Source organism: Saccopteryx leptura, chromosome 5, assembly GCF_036850995.1.
Source record: "Saccopteryx leptura isolate mSacLep1 chromosome 5, mSacLep1_pri_phased_curated, whole genome shotgun sequence".
Lineage (NCBI taxonomy): Eukaryota > Metazoa > Chordata > Mammalia > Chiroptera > Emballonuridae > Saccopteryx > Saccopteryx leptura.
This window is the reverse complement of record NC_089507.1, coordinates 194,665,043-194,684,755: the sequence shown is the minus strand read 5'-3', so window position 1 is coordinate 194,684,755 and position 19,713 is coordinate 194,665,043. Positions and strand designations below refer to the sequence as shown.

The 19,713-nt window shown below is 50.4% G+C and overlaps 1 protein-coding gene across 3 annotated transcripts in view; it reads left to right on the top strand.

Moving 5' to 3' along the window:
- PHACTR3 (phosphatase and actin regulator 3) overlaps positions 1 to 19,169 on the top strand; it is a 165,085-nt gene extending 145,916 nt beyond the window's left edge. For 2 of the 3 annotated variants that reach the window (XM_066387333.1, XM_066387332.1), the window contains exons 9-13: positions 8,990 to 9,045; positions 13,232 to 13,293; positions 14,713 to 14,853; positions 16,588 to 16,664; positions 18,603 to 19,168. In XM_066387333.1, coding sequence (XP_066243430.1) covers positions 8,990 to 9,045; positions 13,232 to 13,293; positions 14,713 to 14,853; positions 16,588 to 16,664; positions 18,603 to 18,618 — 352 coding nt within the window. In that variant the 3' untranslated portion in view covers positions 18,619 to 19,168. Of the gene's footprint in view, positions 1 to 8,989; positions 9,046 to 13,231; positions 13,294 to 14,712; positions 14,854 to 16,587; positions 16,665 to 18,602 lie in introns of all 3 variants that reach the window. The other variant, XM_066387334.1, reaches the window with a different exon arrangement.
- The last annotated feature ends 544 nt before the right edge of the window (positions 19,170 to 19,713 follow it).

Below are 19,713 nucleotides of genomic sequence, written 5' to 3'. Positions count from 1 at the left end.
GTTTTAAGTTCTGAATGAGGGACAGATATACGCGGTAAAAACGAAATGGTGATCTGGCTCCCACCCCACCGCTCTGCCCAGGGGTAGCCCTGCGTTCCAGGCCGAGTTGTGTGAAACCACTCCAAAGCGGTTTACAGGAGTGGAAATGGCCCCAAGGTACTTAGTGTACAGTAACCCGTTTACCCAATGGATACCACAGGTCCGCTCGAGGCTGAGCTTGCCACCTGGAGGGGTCACAGTCCCTCAGGGAGGCTGGGCGGACTCCAGCCCTCCACACAGGACACTGGGTGATGAATGAGAAAGCCAATAGAAGAAATTACAAACATGATGTGTTTATGCTCTGAACAGTTGATTCTCACTGAAGTCGCACAGGTGTGCATGTGTCTGACTTCTCAGCTGGAATCAAGGACGTCTTGCTGGGGGAGGGTCCTCTACAATTTCCAGTGTTGGCTCTTTGAGACAAGTGAGGCTTCAAAGACACTTGGAAGCTGTCTAAGTGCAGCATCCTTCCAGAGTTTTAGTTTTTCAGCTTTTATACTTTTCTCCACACGGGCTGACAGCAATATTTTAGCTTCTGGTCTTGAGTGGCTTCAAAGCATCCCACTCAGTTCTCATAGCACGCTTTCTGTTTACATCCATGTTGAGTTGTTGAATCGCCATGCAGAAGGTTTAATTGAATCACCTAATTACAGGAACAGGTTTCCCTGGTGCGCACAGATTAGGTGACAAAGGACCCTGCTGCAGATCACTGAGGAGGGCAGCTGGGGGGGGGGGGGGCAGGGGCTGCCTGCCGGGCGTGGTCAGTGGATTCTGGCTTTCCAGAAGGACTCAGCACCTTGGTTAACTGGGCGGAGTTGAAAAAGTGGCAAAAACTTGAGAGAGCGTCTCCCACAATATTGTCATCCTTGCTTATAGGGGAGAAAGCTGTGTTGGTCAGAGTGAGTAGGGGATAAATTAGAGATTTATTGTTAAGGCACAGGCTTAGGCGAGGGGGGGGGCAGGACCCATGGGCCAGGCCTTCGTGAAAGGCTGGAACCCTCGGGCTACAAAGGCCACACAACAGAAAACATGCACTTGAGAGCAACTAGTGCAGAGAGAAGTTAGTTACTTTAGCTGGAATAGTCGGGGTAGGTTTCCTGGAGCAGGAAACATTTAGGCTGAGCCATGGGAATGAACAGTCTTCTAGACAGAGGGAACAGCCATGGGTATTCAGCACGTTTTTTATTTTTTATTTTTCTGAAGCCGGAAACGGGGAGAGACAGTCAGACAGACTCCCACATGCGCCCGACCGGGATCCGCCCGACCGGGTTCCACCCGGCACGCCCACCAGGGGCGATGCTCTGCCCCTCCAGGGCGTCGCTCTGCCGCGACCAGAGCCACTCCAGCGCCTGGGGTAGAGGCCGAGGAGCCATCCCCAGCGCCCGGGCCATCTTTGCTCCAATGGAGCCCTGCCGCGGGAGGGGAAGAGAGAGACAGAGAGGAAGGAGGGGGAGGGGTGGAGAAGCAAATGGGCACCTCTCCTATGTGCCCTGGCCGGGAATCGAACCCGGGTCCCCCGCACGCCAGGCCGATGCTCTACCACTGAGCCAACCGGCCAGGGCCTATTCAGCACGTTTTCTGCCCATGCGCCATCCCACAGGTGCCAGGATCTCACCGAGTGTCTCCAGCCCAGCAGGTGCCAGAGGCTGCAGCCCAGGCCTGGGCCATCGTGAAGCCAGCGTCATATAGGCAGGGCGGCTGGGCCTATAAGAGGCCAAGCAGAGGTGGTAGGGAGGCTCCCTCTGCAGCCCTGCTGCCTCTCCTGGTCCGTGGGGCACGTTCTTTCTCCGTCGCTGCCCTCACCCTGCACTCCTGCCCGGTCTGGGATCTGTTCCTCCTGCGAGCTTGCTCGCTCTTCCTCGCACCCCAATCGTGCCTGGGCCTCTCCTCCACACTCTGCATTCCTCCTTTCAAAAAGAACATTGGGCATGGTTGGGCGGTAGGGTGGGCATTGCCCACCTAGACTGAGAGAAAAGAGAAAGTACCTCTCAACAGATAGAAACATGTCTGGCCCTGAAAGCCCGGTCTCCCTCCAGCAGGGCCACCCTTTGGGCCTGGGTGGCTGGCTCGCTGCAAGCCCTGCAGACCTGAACCGCCACAGCAGAGGAGGCAGGAGGTTGGGTGCCAGGTGTTCGGTGCTCAGGTGTAGCCCACGCCCTACACTGGGCCCTGCGTACATCGATCCTGTCATGCTCACCATAAACCTGCGAGGGAGACCATCATCTCCTGCATCCAGGCACACAGAGGGACCCCTGCCCTGGGAGTGAGTGGCGGGGAGGGGGCAAACTCCAAACCCCAGAGCCGTCCCCCTGCCCGGAATGAGCCCAGGAGGCTTGGCCCCTAGGGCAACAGAGGAGAGCCTGTGGCCTGAAGGTATTCGACCGGTGCTCCTGGGGACGGACACCTTCCTGGGTGTCAGCAAGCCCACAGTTAGTGGCAAAAGGGTCCTGCCCAAGCCCCAGGGGCTTCCCAGAGGAGGTGAGGTGGCTGCCCCAGCGCTCAGGGTTGGAGCAGCATCCTTTGTGGCGGTGGTGGTTGTCACAGTGACAGGGATTTCTGCATTTGGGGAGCAGGCCTGGAGGTCCTGCAGTGAAGGGCGCTTCTGAGCAGCAAAGTTACCACACACTCCACTTGATTCCCGGTGCCCCTCGGGCCCTCACACGGGTACAAAGCCTGCTGTGATTACCTGCGCCTGCAGCCTACGTGCTGCAACCGCACACAGTGATTTGTCACAGGGAGTGTCCCTGGATGCAAGTGCCTTGGAAATTGATGAAAGTGTTTCCCTTGTTTCCCTCTGAACCTTACTAGTAATTGCTCATTTCGGGAACAGCTCCCCCATAGCAGTGTTTCTCGGCGCTTGTGCGTGACCAGGAGGGGACTCTGGGGCCCTGCCTTGGTAGCTGGTGTTGTCACAGTGACTGTTTTGTGTAGCAGTGTGTGTGAACACTCACATGTTAAATGTATACAGGGTGGGGCAAAAGTAGGTTTACAGTTGTTCATGTAGGAATAATACAAATATCATTTTTAAATAACTAGTACAAGAATGAACTGTTGCGCATGCTCACAAGTGTGAACTTACTTTACCCTGTCTCCCCCCCCCTCCCCCCCCGTATTATTTGATTAGAACTGATCTTCCTTCCTCCTCTGTTACAGCTAGGACATTGCATTGATTTTTAAAATGAGGTGTACAGGAGAGATGGAGAGTTAGAGTGACAGTTGTTATAAAGCAGTGTGGGGTTGGGGACCCCTGAGTTAGAAGAGGGATGTCTGTGCCCCAGGAGGGCAGTATGAGGAGCTCGTGGGGGTGGTCATTGGTCATTGGGGGTGGTCATTGGTCAGGAGGCACCTGCCCCGTCACCAGCAGGGCAGAGGTCCCTGTAGACTCACTCACAGGCCTTTGATGTCCTGATTTCAATGGGGACCCCAGGGTTCGGGCTTATCATGGAAATGGGGCTCATGTTTCAGAAAGGCCAGCCTGCTGCTGTGGGGGCCAGTGGGAGGGCAGCTGGGGGGCTGGGGCCCATGGAGGCTGTCATAAAAGCTGGTGGCTGGGCTCAGGTGGCCAGGGGTTAGAGAGAGGAAGATGGACATGTGCGGTGTTGGCACACGGAACCCCGTGAACTGGAGATTCCTGAGGGCTGAGGGTAAGGAGTAAAAGAGTTGCCCAGGGGTGTGGGCCAAGTGACTGGGTGATGGCCAGTGCCAGAATCTGAGACAGGGACGCTGGGAGATGAGCAGGGTGCGGAGGCGGCTTCAGATGTGTGTGTGTGTGGAGCACCTGGGGTCACCCTGGTGTGGGACCTGCAGCCAGCACCTCCCATGTGAGCCTTCAGCAGGCTGATAGCTGTACTTGGGGGTAGTGGAGGACAAATAAGGTTTGGGGGGACACTACTGTTCCCCAACATGAGCTACTCTGCCTCCTCAGAGCCTGCAGCCTGTCCTGCTCTTTCTGTGGCCTGGTCCTCATGTCAGCCTCTCAGAGAGGCCTGCCCCCCCATCCTCTCTCACATGCTGCTCACATGCCCCTGGTCATCCATCGGCCCTGATGGTGCCCCAGGGAACCCTCTGAACCCTGCACTCGACACAGGCCTGTGTCAAGGAGGAATCACTGTTGGGTGGCAGTGGTGTCATCACCCTGGGGGAATCCCATGCCAGGGAGCAGGGATGCCAGCATTCCTGAGTGATTCAGGCTGGCGCTGGAGCAGGATCGGTGTGCCCGGGAAGGAGCTCCCAAAATAGCCGGGTGTCCCCATGGGTGTGGGGCTGTCTGCTGTGCAGCCGAGGCTCTGCTCTCCAGGAAGGCCGTCTGCCTGGTTTGCAGGATTGCGTCTCAGTCGCTGCTCCATGCCAGGATGACTTTGGGCATCTGCTTGAAACTCAGCGCTGGAGGAGGTGGGGATGTGGGGCACAGGAACTGAGTGGAGTGACGCTGGCCACCTGGGTCTGAGTGTGGTCAATGGAAGTACCTGCTCTTGGCTTTAGTGATCTAGACCTCCTCGCTGTCCTGTGGGTTCACGGGGCCAGGTAATTGGAGGCTCAGGTAGGGGAGAGCGGTAGGCCCTGGCACCCCTAGACAGATGGCAGAGCTGGGACTTGAATTGGACTCTGTGCCTGTGTGTGGCCCTCAGTGCATTTCCCAGGGGAATAGAAATTTGACAGCCTGAGGAATGTGGCTGCCACAACCCCATCATTTAATCTCCTAAAACCTATTCCAGGATCCTGGTCACCCCGTTGTCAATGGTCTTGTCCACTGGACCCCCTCTCTGCCCGTTTCTCTTGCTCCTTCCCCACCTGCTCACTGGCGGGGTCTCCTACATCCGCAGTCATCTCCTGTGTTCACAGCACGGGGTCAGGTGCAGAACAGGGTTGACTCTAGTTCTGTGCAGTGGAGAGGCAGGAGGGCCTGGGAGCCCCCACGGGATCAATGGTGTGGGCTGGTCCCCACGTCCCCAGATGACTCCCACCCACATGTGCCACCCCTTCACCCTTATTCATGTGTTCCATACCTCTACCTGCTGTTTGAGTGCCAAGGCCTGTCTTCACGGTCCTGTTCCCCAGCCCCGGCACCCTCACCTCTCCAGAGTGCACAGGTGGGGACCAGGCTAGGAGACAGCAGACACTTCTCTACCTGGCATTTCTCTTCTCAGGGTGGCTACCACCCCAGGTGGCACTGGAATTAGCCGCCACACTCTGCTTTCCCAGTGTGGACAGTCAGAAGTAGACCACGGTTCCCCAGCTCCAGGAGGCACCTGCCCGTCACCAGCAGGAGCAGCGAGTTTCATGCATCAGGAGAGGGAGTGGCCACAGGGCAGGAGCTGGGAATACCTCAGGGTGCTGGACCCCACCCGTCCCCCCGCCCTGAAGCCTCGACCCCTCAGCTTAGCTCCCAAATTCCAGCCTCCCTGGGGCTGTGTCTCTACAGGGCCCTGGCAGTGAGACCTCAAAGCAAGGACACCCTGGCAGCGCCCCTCACTAGGCACACAGAGCACACCTCACAGGGGAGGGCAGGGGGCCTGTGTGTGCTTCTTCTGTCAGGCCATGCCCATCCCGCTGTGCTGGCCCTGGACGTCTGTGCGCTGTGAATCTGATCACAGCATGTCCCTGAGCCCGAACCTGATCACACTGCCTCCCTGGGCCTTGATGATCTCATCTGTACAGGGGGTACCAGGTGCTGTCTGAATGACTGACATCAGGGCTGTCCTCACTCTTGGGTTTTAGAAGCCCCACCCCTATAGGCAGAGCCAGGTGAGTTTCAGGCAGCAAATGGATGATATATTATCTATACTTCGTCTAATATATATTAATCTGGAGTTTACAGAGTTCTTAAACCAGAACTAGTAGCTTCTTCCATCTTGAATGTTTCAGGGGATCATTGGCCACTCACAAGCCTGGGACGCCTCTCCTTCCTATCTGATGGGGGTTGGGAGGCTCCAGGCCCTGAGCAGGTCCCTGTCTCCTGGTGGGGGGTCCTACTCTGTTCTTCCTTGGGCAGCAATCTGGAGGAGTCCACAGGGTGCTTCCAAATGAAAATCCAGGGCTGACGTGCCCTTCCCCCCAGCTCGCCCAGGTCTCCTGCCCATGACTGTGCACACCTCTCCAAGCTGAGTAGAATTTGCAGGATCCTTTCCAACCTCAGGACCTTTGCACAAGCTCTTCCCTCCCTCCCTTGCTGAGCAGTCCCCACTTATCCTTTTGATCTGGACTCAAGCCTCACCCTCCAGGGAGCTGTGCCATCCAAGTCCCCCCAACCTAGACTTTTATAGTGCTGTTGGGTTCCACCTTTTAGCACTGGTCACCACTGAAATGCAGTTGTTTGTGTGATAATAGAATGGGTGTCTGGGCCCCATTGGAACCAGCGCTCCCTGAAGCGGGTCTAGGTCTGACTTCTCACTGCCATGTCCCTAGGGCGAGGCATGTCATCAGTGCTCACTAACACCTGATGAAAAGGGGTTGGGTTAACCCAAGGCTGAAGTTCAGGGCTCCGGTGCCCTTCCTGGGTGCTCAAGCAGGGTGAGTCTAGATGGGAGCTCTGGACTTGCATGCTTCCCTTAATGCTGTCTCCTGCCCCTTCCCGAGGGACCTGGGATCTTTCTCCTGAAAGAATTTTACAGGGACGGTGCGGGCTGGCAGTGCTGGGTCCTGGGACTCTGGGTTCTCTCCTCCAGCCAGCCCTGAGCTCCTGGGCTCCCTCTGGGTATTGGGCAGGTTAGTGACAACCCGGCAAGCCACACTTTGCTCTGCTCACCACTGTGTACCTATGGGACTGCATCGACCCAGACAGCTGCCCCATCTAGCTCATCTGGATGGTGGAGGTGCCCTGGAGCCAGCTTTCAACCTGGAAGCATCAGGGGGAGCTTGGCACCAGCTGAACCTGAATTGAGTGGTGGGACCCTACCTGCCTTCCCCCCTCCGGCCAGTGGCATAGATTTTGGTGGTGAGATGTCCACACTTTTCTGAAATGTTTGAATTAGATGAAATGCTTTCCTAGAAACTCAGTCCATGACCAGCCAGCAACTTACAGGTTGTCTTCTTGAGAGATTTCTTAGAAAATTACTATATGGTGCATGTAACTGCACCATGTTACAGACACTCTGTGTGTTAGCTGATTCAATTCTCACACCTATGTAAGGAGCTATTATTACTCCTCATTTTGGAAGAGAAGACAAGTCTCTCTTGTGGAGGTGTAGGTACCTTTCAGGTTTGAGGAGGTACGTGGCCTCCCTTCTTGGTGTCCCTGCAGGCACCCCTGCTGGCCAACTGGCAGTGAGTAGGCACTAGGCTCTGTCCTTTATGGAGTCTCTACAACTTGGCCAAAGTCTCCTTTTTCATGAAGCCTGCCTTGATCAGCCCGGCTCACTGCCTGGAGCTGGTCCAGAGGCCTCCTCTCCCCTCCTCCCCCAACTGCGAGCCCAGCATGTGAGCAGTTAAGAGACCCTGTCAGACATGTGATCACCCCATGGCCAGCTTCTCCTCTTCATGGTCTCAGCAGAAGTGGATCTCACCTAATTCCCTGTCCTGTCACTCACCCTGCCCCCAACCCTCCGATCTTAGTTCCTCTGTGGCCTTGACTGCTCTCTGGGCTGGTCTTGTTCATGTTGTGGTCTGTCAGCCTTCCAGAGGGCCGGGCAGGCTTTTCTTGGTGACCGTGGTGCTTTGGGGCTGGGACAGTGCCTGGCACAGAGCACATACTCCAGAGGCACTTGCAGAGTGACTGAGTGAATGGCATGTGGGGAATGTGACCAGGCTGAGGGCGCCCCACCCAGTGAGCAAAGTTTTGTGCTTACTGCCTGGGGCTGTTCCGGGGCCCTGGATCCCTGCCAGGAGTTGTGGGGGCAGGTTTGATGTCCCCCCAGATATTAAATCAGTACATTGAAGCAACCACCCACAGAGCCAGCAGACACACAAAGCCACCAAGGGCCTCAAACAGCAAACTAACTGTCCTGCTGAGTGTGGAGGGAGGAACAGCCGTGCCCTGGGGACGCCCTCAGCTTTGTGCTGGGACAGGGGTTATAAATAGCAGACAAATGTTTCTGGGGGCAGTGCCATCTTTGGGGCAAAACATTATGCCCCAAATTCAGGGCATGTGAACACAGAGCCCTGTTGTCTCCCTGGCCATGGCTAAAAGATCTGAAATTGGGGGGGTTTCTGGCTGTGACCCAAGGACAACATTACTGGAGTTACAGAAACAATTGGAGCTTGGCATTAATTTTGCTAATTATGCCTCCCTCTCCTGACAAGCCGTGTGTTTATTTATGTATTTTTTTGGCTGCATCCTCCAACGCCTTCAATGAAGAATCCATTTGAAAGGAAATAATGATTAGTCTCCAGGTCGCAGGAAGCAGAGATTAGGCTGGGTGCGTGGGGCGCTGGCTGCGCATACCAGGAGATCCCCGGTTGTTATGGGCGCCCTCCCTCCCGGCTGCGGGCTCCTGAGCCGGGAGGTGGGGCGCGCTCCGTCACGCTCGTGCCGCTGGTGGATGTTTCAGAGGCAGGTTCAGGGGCGGGAGCAGCTGGAGCCACTAGGAGCCCCGCGGGTGCAGGTGTCCCGACCCAGGCGCATTCGCTGCTCCCGGAGCAGAAGCTGAAGCCGGCTGCCCCACCCTCCACCTGGCAGCAGCCTTTCCTGAGCGGGTCTCTGTGCTACTCAAACTCGCGGCGCCCGGATCGTCCGGACCCGCCAGGTTGGGCGTGGACCGGGACATGAGGAGCCGCCCCTGGAGAGGCGGCACGTGTGCTGCCACCCAGAGCCCAGTGACAGCGGGGACCTCCCTCCCACGGGGAGTCTGACTCGACCTGCCGCAATAGGCGGCCACCAGAGGTCCCCTTCCTCTCCTGCAGCTTTTGGAGAGCAATCTTGAGGGGTGCACCAGCCACCTCCGACCTCACAAACCCCGGTGGATCCATCGGCGGCCACCATGGTGCAAAATGTAATTCTAGTGTTTTTCCGCAGACGGCTGAGCCAAAGACCTGCGGTGGAAGAACTGGAGAGGAGAAACATCTTGAAACGTGAGTAGCGAGCTGGTGATGCCCCTGGCGGTCCCCGCACATGTGCTGAGCTGTGGCTGTACCAAGCCTGCTGCCACTGAGTGTCCCTGGTGCCCTCCCTTCTCCAGTCCAGCTCTGTTCTGTGTCCCCAGTAAGTTGGAGCAGCTGAGCAATTCTGACAGCCAGTTCTAAAGGAAAGTTGTACCCAGAAATGTCCCCTTTTAAATTATAGAGAGGAAAAAACCCTCCTCCTGACACAATTGAAGATATCCCCATCTTTAGGTTATTAGTTGATCCTGTAAATCTGAGGAGGAGGAATCAATGTTTTTCCCACATGCTGGCTTTCAAGCAGGTTTCCCTGGGAGTTTTAAACGGGGCTTCTTCCTGATGGCCGCAGGTGTCACAGGCAAGGTGTAGACCAAGGGTCCCCAAACTACGGCCCGTGGGCCACATGCGGCCCCCGGAGGCCATTTATCCGGCCCCCGCCGCACTTCCAGAAGGGGCACCTCTTTCACTGGTGGTCAGTGAGAGCACATTGACCATCTCATTATCCAAAAGCAGGCCCATAGTTCCCATTGAAATACTGGTCAGTTTGTTGATTTAAATTTACTTGTTCTTTATTTTAAATACTGTATTTGTTCTCGGGTTTTTTTTACTTTAAAATATGTGCAGTGTGCATAGGGATTTGTTCATAGTTTTTTTATAGTCCGGCCTTCCAATGGTCTGAGGGACAGTGAACTGGCCCCCTGTGTAAAAAGTTTGGGGACCCCTGGTGTAGACAGGGTCATAAATCCTACCACAGAAAAACAGCGCCCTCGGTTGTTACATCTGAGGGACAAGCAGACAGCTCAGAGAAACAGTGAAGCTGGGGGACATGCATTCAGAAACCTCTCCTCCCCGCTTCACGCTCACAGGTTGGGTGTCCCCAGTTAGGTGTATGGTGTGAACATGCCCTGGACACAGGTGTCCGGTAGCCTCAACAGTACAGAGTACGCTGTTCTGTCTCATTTAAGTCATTGATGATTTGGGGTGGTAAAACCCTTTCAGAAGTGTTTCTCGGCTAGTTCTTTCGTGATCTGGTCAACAGACTTGAGTCTTCAAAACACTTTCTACAAAAAGTGTCATCTTACAGTTCAGATTTTTAAAGTATTTGTATTGGTTTTCGTCTGTATGTGATGAATGCTGCAGACACTCTGAGTCTGGCTTTATCCTGTGAACATCTTTTGACAAAGTTACACGGCTGCCTTTCTGTCAGAAAGCAGATGGCAGAGCCTCATTCTGGGTGCAGAGTCCGACCTGAGTTTCTCCCCTTCCTCTGCCTCAGACAGTTCCCTCCTTTATAGACCATTGGAAATATTTAACCTTAAGAATTCTTTGTTTTACTTTTTACCCTTAAGATATGACAATGACTATTCTCTATTATGCGCACGAGGCCACGTGTGAGGATTTGAAGAAAGGCTTTCTGTTAATAACCTGCTCAATTAAACGGGCAGGTGGAAGAGTCAAGCTAGATTACCAAACATTTGAATTTTAAAACATTAAGTCACTAATCTGTAAAGCTTGTAAGTCACAGACATCCTGAAAGTAACATGATTGGGACAAGTTAAAGCCCAGATTCAGTGCCACCGTCTGAGGGGTCTGCTGCCCACAGCCAGTGGATCCTTTCTCCAGGGAACTGGTCCTCCTGGCTGTAATGACCTGTCCCTGATGTGGCGGTGGCCCGGGCCTCCCACCAGCCAGCGCTTCTGATTATGCTGGTCTTTGCAAATAATTGCAGAGCCTTTCAGATGGAACAGGTGTTAGGTGCCTAGAGCTGGTGAAGGAAACTGACTGCACTCACCTTCAGGGCACAACAGGGAACAAAAGCGTGGGTTTCCCTCACATGGCGGTGGCTGTACGTTCTCTGCCATTGAAGCAGTCAGCTGTGTCCCCAGCTCAGAAGTGTCTCCACGCCCTGAGTGGGAGGCTTGAGCAGTTCACTGCCTGGTGGTGAGTGTGTTTTTTGTTCCGTGAGGATGAGGACAGAGTAACTATGTCTGGTCTGGGGAAGAACATTGCACCCAGCAAAGGCTTCAGATGCTCCTGCTCTGTTGCTATTTCTGCTCAGAAACATTCTGAGAATGCCTCCCATTGTGTTACTACCCCTTCAAGTGGGAGGTCACGAGTAATGAATGGCAGGAACGCTCCGAGCTCAGCCTGAGTACTCAAGACACAGGGCGCCTTTACGTGTAATAATACTGAACACGACAGTTCTGCCCTCAGCCCACTGTGCAGGCATCATACTCAGCCCTTGCGATGTTCCCTCATTTTATTTCTAGAACAGAGTGCTGAAGTGTGCACAGCTGTCCCCAGCCCCCTAGGGAGGAAGCTAGGACCCAGCCAGCGTAACAGGAGTTTTTAACAAGAACCATGGTAACAGGGGACAGCTCAAGTTCACAGTCAGGTCGCCCAGCATCATTGTCCATGTCCTAGCTGCTGCGTTATGAGGAATAGTGCATCCCTGATAGTTTTACGAAAGGCTTGTGTGGGATTGTCCAAACTCCTGGCACTCTTTCCAGAAAAATTTGGGAATGGAGGCTCTGATCAGTGCTCTCTTGTCTTGGAGGAGACACAGGGTTATTTTCTGGGTCTGGGATCAGAGATCCGCAAACCCATTGCTAAGTAGAGGTCAGGGAGAGAGCCCATGGCTCGGGCTTCCAGGAAGGGCATCCTGGAGTTGATACCCAGCAGAGCACCTGGCCCAGGGAAGGACCTGCTCGCGCTTTCCAAGCTCGGTTCTCTAAAGCGCCTGCTGTGCTCACGTGACCTGGGTAGTGCTACTGACGTTGCTTGTGATTGAAAAAAAAGAAAGATCCAGTTTCGTTTCAGTGTTTTCACATGAAGGCTTTACCTGGGAATTGTCTATGGCCTATTTTTAAGAAATTCTGAAGAATTGGTTTCATATTATTCTTTACATCCCTCATGGTAGACCTGACATATGATACTTTTACAATTTTTGTCCTAATTGTGTTACCAGCTTCCTGATTACAGCTTGTGACTGGTTTCTTCTGGTTTACTACTAGGATTCTCTTTACAAAACACCCAAATGCGAGATGACTCTTCTGGGCTTTTTAAAAAATTATGGATAGACCAATGGCTGATATATTGATATCAAACACACATATACCCAATGCCCCCAATGCATGCATATTTGAAATGTCTTAAATAAAGGCAGATGACATAAGAGTATGTGAAGTCCAAGCAGCAAGGCTTCCTTCCTGGGACCTGGCGGTGTTTCCAGAGGTACTTAGAGGAGCCCCCTTTCCTAGGAACAGAAAACGGCCCCGGTCAAGGAGCTGAGGCTTTATTTAGCAGCAGAGAGCACCAGAAATAGAACGTCCATTATCTCCTATCCGAGGGCGAGGCATAGATTTTCCACTACATGTCAGCATTCTGCTCTATTTTTAGCTCCCAAGAGTAGGTGTTGAACACCACTCGAATGCTAATAGTCACAACTCACAAGCAAAGCCAATTTTGGTGAGAGACTTGGGCTTTGACAAAAGGCGCGTCATGGTGTCGTGTGAGTGTTCTGGCTTCTGGTGCGGAGAGTCAGCTGGGTTCAGGGGGGTGTTTGCGTTGGAAATACACCCTGAAAATTTAAATTCCAAGCAGGCATCTGTTGCCCAGAATCTGAAGAAGGGTGTTCCTTAGCTTATATTGGTTGGCTAAAAATAAATGTGTCTACCTAGTAAATGGAAAAGGAAAAAAAAAGGAGGCAGTCACAGTTGTATTAATATTCATTCATTCATGTGTATGAATGTGTATTATAGATATAACTTATCCTACTACTAGGATTTGTTTGCCATCGCTGTTCCTAGATGCAAATCTGCATGTAGAGATGAGAGATTTGATCAGAGGGGGAGACACCCCCTGTTTCTCCCGGAGATGACTGCAGAGCAGCAATGCCGTAGTTACCCTCACACAGAGGAGGGCCCAGGAGACGGCCGACAGCAGAGCCTCCCTTCCAGGAGGGTTTCTGTGTGTCAGTGAGCCCACCATCTCCTGGTCACTGGCCGAGTGGAGGGAAAATAACTGATACAGGGAAGCGTCATCTCAAGGTGGCCCTTGAGTGCCCCCTCAGCCACCAGAGGGATGGAGATCCAGAGGACACTTCCCTGGCGGACAGAAGGAAGTCTCAACCTGCTTCTTTCTTTTTCTTTACTCTTAGAAAGGAATGACCTGACAGAGCAGGAGGAAAGAAGAGAAATCAAGCAGAGATTGACAAGAAAGGTACTATAATTGAATGAAGCATCTTACTCTCTGAAGGTCAAGGGGTAAAAGGTGGGCAAGAGGAAAGCTGGTCTATAGCCAGTGTGATGGACAGTACAAGCCCGAGGTCCTGAGTGATGGTTTCCTGGGGACAGCAGACTCACTCACCAGACGCTGGGAAAGCAGTGTCTTTAGTGTGTGACTCTGACGTGCCTCCAGCTGAGGTCCGTGCTGGCACAGGGCTGGCCTGAGAGCTTTCCCTTTGTTTCCCAGAAGCCAGGTGCTGACTGGGTATTTTCTTCATTTATTTGGGGCCTTTACACAATGTCTAAGAAAGCATACCTGGATGTCAGGGTTTTTACCTTTAGCTTCTCTGGTAACTTTGAATTTGTGTAGAAGCTCCTGATGGCGGAAAACTTTGTTAGCCCTAAGGATTTGTATGCGGGACTCAGTTAAATCAAAACTTACTATGGCAATAAAGGTAGAACAGTGTAAACTCTGACCTTTTAAAACCTGGACTGGCTCTAAATTCTAGTGTTCTGGTGTTTCCTTCCCTGTTGCCTCCAAAGTGCTTTATAATAATCATGATGATCATGATGCTATCTTGTCCTGCTTGAAATTAAAAGAATCCCTTCTTCCTGAGCTTGACTTAAGAGTACTAGTGGTAGTTAGCATTTTAATTTTATCAGTAACTTTTTTTTTTAAAGCTTATCTGATAGTTGGAAAGCAGCAGCTTCTGCCCTAAAATTTATTCCAAGTAAATCTGCCATCCTGTCCCTGAGCCTCTGCTCCATACACACTGCTAGGTGACTGGGTGGGAGCCTTCTGATGCCATGTGTGCTAAGTGGAAAAGCTGACTTTAAGGTGCACCATTAAAGCCCTTCCCATTAAAGATGGTTTGCATTAGGGTTCTGTTTCGCCTTTTTCAAAGTTTATACTTCTTTTTTTTTTTTTTTTTTTTTCTTTTCTGAAGCTGGAAACGGGGAGAGACAGTCAGACAGACCCCGCATGCGCCCAACCGGGATCCACCCGGCACGCCCACCAGGAGGCGACGCTCTGCCCACCAGGGGGCGATGCTCTGCCCCTCCGGGGCGTCGCTCTGCTGTGACCAGAGCCACTCTAGCGCCTGGGGCAGAGGCCAAGGAGCCATCCTCAGTGCCCGGGCCATCTTTGCTCCAATGGAGCCTTGGCTGTGGAGGGGAAGAGAGAGACAGAGAGGAAGGAGGGGGTGGGGGTGGAGAAGCAAATGGGTGCCTCTCCTATGTGCCCTGGCCGGGAATCGAACCCGGGTCCCCCGCACACCAGGCCGACGCTCTACCGCTGAGCCAACCGGCCAGGGCAAAGTTTATACTTCTTGATGGAAATGCATCATTTGTTCTGAGTACTTTAAGAAAGCTAGTTTGGCATGTGATACCTAAACTGTGCTGACCTTTATTTTAGCTCAACCAGAGACCCACGGTCGATGAACTAAGAGACAGGAAAATTCTGATACGATTCAGTGATTACGTGGAAGTGGCGAAAGCCCAGGACTACGACAGACGGGCGGACAAGCCCTGGACGAGGTTGTCGGCAGCGGACAAGGTACAGGACAGACGGTCTGAGCTGGTCAGGGCAGTCTTGTCGGAAAGGGCCAACCATGTCATGCCAGGGAGTGCATTTGTTCTCAGATAGCAAGTGCTGTCAGCTATGAAATTAAGGCCATGCCCTGACCAGTTGTTGGTTTCACAGACATTATGCAGGTCAGGATTGTGTTTTCAGCTAGGGGACCGTTCAGGCCCAGGGACATTTGCAATGCCTGGAGACATTTTTGGTGTCACCAGTCAGGGGTACCACTGGTATCTAGTGGGTGGAGCCCAGGGATGCTGCTAAACCCCTCACCATGCCCTGGGCGGTCCCACCACAGAGAATCACCTCGTCCAAAGTGTCAGGGATGTGGAAGCTGAGAAACATGGTCTGGGGAATGAATCAAAAGTAGGCAGGGCTGGCAAAAAGAGAGTAGATGACCCAGGCTTAAAGAAAGTGAGCTACAGAGGGGACAGGGAGGAGTGGAGGAGGTCCAGGAGGCATTCAGATGGAGGCGGCTCCAGAGTCAGTCCTGGTCCAACCGATCAAGGAGTCTCCAGAACCTCCTAAGCCATCTGAGCTGCACAGCCAGAGAGGCAGGAAGACAACAGGAGACAAGGGGTCCCCAGGGGCTAAGGGGTGAACAAACATCCACCCACTGAGCCCTTACTCTGCCCTGTGTTAAACCCTGCCTGTCAGCTGTCAGTCATCTAATCCTCCAAAACACCCCTGCAAGCCAGGTGCTGCTATTATGACTGGAGAGATGCTACTGAACAGGTGACTTGGAAAGGCACAGGGAGGTGAGCCCTTGACTGTGGTCAGACGCTGTTGTCTGGCAGGATTTAAACCCAGCAGTGTGTGCCTACAGTATTTCTATCATACCTCCTAGTGGTTTTTCAGAACTCTTAAATAGTTTAGGAAGGGATTGGAAATAATACATTCAGCCAATGAGTTAGCTGAAATTGCTATTCCTCACTCTTTCTATGCTGTGAATGAATGTTATGAATGTATGAGGTTATAAATCAATGCACGTGGGTTTTGCACCAACTTGGAGAACTACAGACATGTGCTTGGACTGACTCTTGGTCACTCATTGTTGATGTGCACCAAGAGGTCCTAAGGGGTGAAGGCAAAGTGTCTGACAGCAGACCTGTGGCGTGTGGCAGTAAAGCCCCCTGAAATCTTCAACTCGGAGCCTTTCCTTGCCCTGGAGGCGGGGTTGTGTCTGATGTTCTTGGGTCACCCAGCCCCAGACGGGTTTATCTGAGAGAAGTCCTCGATGAGAGTGGGCTTTGGGAAGCTGGAGGAGGGCCAGGTGAGAGGCATGTGTCACCCATGTGCAATGACCATGTTATTTTTCAAATAATACAAAACATCAATGCATGCAGAAGTTAGAATGACTTCTCTGTAAGTTTATCAAAAGCTGCATTTGACTCATTATTTTGGTCTTCCTCCTCTGTAAGTGCCCTAACCATGTCCTCAATCAATCTGTTATGTATCATACCCCAGCACAGCAAATAAATTCACTGACCACTTCCACAGTGCTGGCCAAACACTACCATGGTAGGACTGAAGGTGAGGGGGAGTCTAAATGCTGCACAAAGTTGTTTCTTCCTTTCTCTTTTGAAATTTTGATTATGAAATAGTAAGTCAGCAAGTATTAAGAATAGTTGTTAACCTATGGTCGTGGTACTAATTTCCAATCTCAACTTTTTAATGTCCCATAAACCACTGTGCTGTTTCAAATTTCAGGCAGCAATCCGTAAAGAACTCAACGAATACAAAAGTAATGAGATGGAGGTACATGCATCGAGCAAGCATTTGACAAGGTCAGATTTCTATTTGTGTGAATTTCATGATACTTATAACATTGTATTTACTTAAGAAAAAAAAAAAAAAGAAGAGCCACAAAGAACTATGTATTCAGGTGATCAAAAGTACTGCTGCAGAGAACTACAATGAACAACCAGAATGCTCCCTGATTAGAAATGGTGTTCACGCCCACAGTTTCTTCCCGGGCTTGGTAAAGGGTGATTATGTAGTACAGTATTGCACAGGTCATTGGTTTATCTGTGTAGTTAATGCACATTGAAGAAAATTAGTCTCCAGGCAATGACAGTAATTTGCCTGTATATTTCATTCCCCTCCTCTAATATTCACAACACTCCAAGTTTATAGAACTCCCCTATTTATACTTCTGGGAGTGCTAATTATTTCCCACCCTCCCATTTCCCTTTTCCCATCTTCTTAAAATTTACATTCATATCTTCAACCAAGTTCATGCTCCCCACAGGCTCAAAGGCCTTTTGTGTCCTCTGTAAATATTTGAGTACCTTCTATGTTCCAGGTACCATTCTAGGTGCTGAGAGTAAAGAGATTCCCATCTTCATAGAGTTTATACTCCAGTGGGAATATACCGGCTGGTTCTTTCAGAAACAAGACTTCACCAAGGCGCATCTCTTCTCTGTCCACGTGGTTCATGGTTGACATGGGGTTTCTTGTTGATGGAGAGTGGAGACTTGCTTCCCTTTGCTCACTGGGCAGCATATTCTTTCAGCATTTTCCCCTTCTTTTCCATGGTCATGATAATGAGCAGTCATCCTCGGAGGCTCTTGGGTACCATCCATCCCACAGGCGAAACCGTGATGCAACAAGCCTTCAGTTCAAAGCAGCTGCTCTGTCCTTTCTGCTTTGGTCTAAAGATGCCCAAGCCCCAGCTACAGAGAGGAAGGAAATTCTTCCTTAAACTAAAATAATAGTTTCCTTTCCTTTCTGTTTGTCACAAAGCACCCACAGCAGTTGTTATGTAGAAGATGTATTCTGTAAGGTCAGTGTAGCTGTGGAGCTGAGTCTGGAAACTGTCTTCCACTCTGCAAGACAGTTTTATGATGAAGATATCAAGGGAGGAAGAGGAGACTGCAAGGCAGGAGAGAATAAGTAAATTATCTAAAAATTTCTGCCATTTCCTCCATGACTGGTGTATGTGAGGGAAAGAACGGGTCATCTTGTTTTTGATTATTCAGAACACTCAAAAACATTTAGGAAATAAATGTTCTGCAGGAAAGCGTTCAAAACTATTTTTAATGTTCACTCTGTGTTAAAGAAAAAGGGTATAAGTCCTACATAGTCTGTGTATGGTGATGTCAAAATATTTAATACATTTCCCCATTATACATTATTAAGAGATGTTTACTAAAAATATGTATTTTCTCTCCTAAGTCCCTGATAGTTTTCTTAAATGACAGAATTTTGAGAGTGAGCCCAAAACTTAGACATCAGGAAATAATTATAAGACTTTTTTACTACCACATTTTAGGATTTACTGTTGATTTTTAAAAGTCAGAAAAATATTTGTAGTCCTATAAGATTTTCTTGTGTATTAAACATTACCACCCATTTCCAACTCTCTAAAAACAAATGGAACTATTACTTTTACTAGAATTTCCAATAACCTGTTTTATCAATCCATTGCCTTTATCAAAGCCCTGGCTTTGCATGTACTTTAAGGATTTTAAAGCTGTTTTCAAACTGTTTTAGGTTGTCTTGAGAATTCATGACTTCATTCTCTTTTGGGTACTAGGGGGCGCCTGAGAGTTGGGAGCCCTGTGGGTGCTACATACACTTGAACCAAAGCATGTTTTCCATGTTGGACTTCTGAGAAGCTTTTAATAGCAACCAATTTCCACATGGAAGGTTTTGGCAATTTTAACTTAGAAACGTATAACCTTAAGTTATTCTTTTTTTTTTTTTTTTTTAATAACTTCTAGATTCCACAGGCCATAGAGATTTTCTTCTGAGAAGAATTTGTGTTTAATTTTTGATACCAACACTGAACACTCATCAGGGAACTTTCCTGAAGTTCAGCTCAAGACCCCCTGCTGTGTTTGTGAGCAGAGCAGGACCACATGCAGGTGAAACTGTGGCCACACTAAGCCAGAAGAGGTGCAGGACACACTTCACTCTTTGATGTCTAAAGAATGAACCATTGGGGTCAGCTGAAACCCAGGGTAACTCTGCCAGGAGAAAACTGTTGTTTGCCTTTGAGCCTTGTTTTAAGTTCTGCGGAGTGACAGGACGGGCGACACACGTGCAGGCGCAGCAACTCTGAGGCCTCAGCGTGAGGGACATGTGACGCGGTGTCATTCAGTATTATGTTGAGAAGACATTTTTATTGCAATCATGATTGAGTTGAGAACTCTTTAAGTTTGTGTTAATACAAAATGATTTACTGTATTATACTTTTCCTTTTTTTATATAATGTCTAACAAAAATACAGCTGCAACATTTTGATTCCTGTTAATTTTATTCTTTAATTAAATGACTACTTATTGCAGGAAATTTACCTGGGCTTTATATTTTGGGGGAGGGGGGTCGGATAAGAGTTTGTTTGAACAGTAGTTTATGAAACAAGTCAAATTTTACTATTTTTGAGCCATCAGAATCCAAACACATAAAAGAATTCCAAATGTTTGTGTTTTGTTTTCTAAATTGTTAGTGTATATGGATGGTGCCTTGGAAAATCAAACTACCTTTTTCAAGTTAATTTAATGTATCATTGAGAAATGAACCTAGAAATCAGTACTAACTTGCTGAAAAGTTCTACCAAGATGAATATTTTGCCCTTTTTAGTTCACACTTAGGAACATTATTAACTATTATAAGAGACAAAGGTTTAAATGAAGCAGAGATTATAGGAAGGAAATTTATGCAGCAAGAATGTAAAGAGAAATCTTAGCACAAAGGAAGAAATACATTAAATAAAATACATGGTCCCTGGAGATGATGTGGGTTCTGAATAAGTGGCCTCACAAAATGAGCCCCACCCCCACCCCTGGACAGCAGTGAGGCAGCTAGCATCTCGCTTGGAGCTTGTGGAAC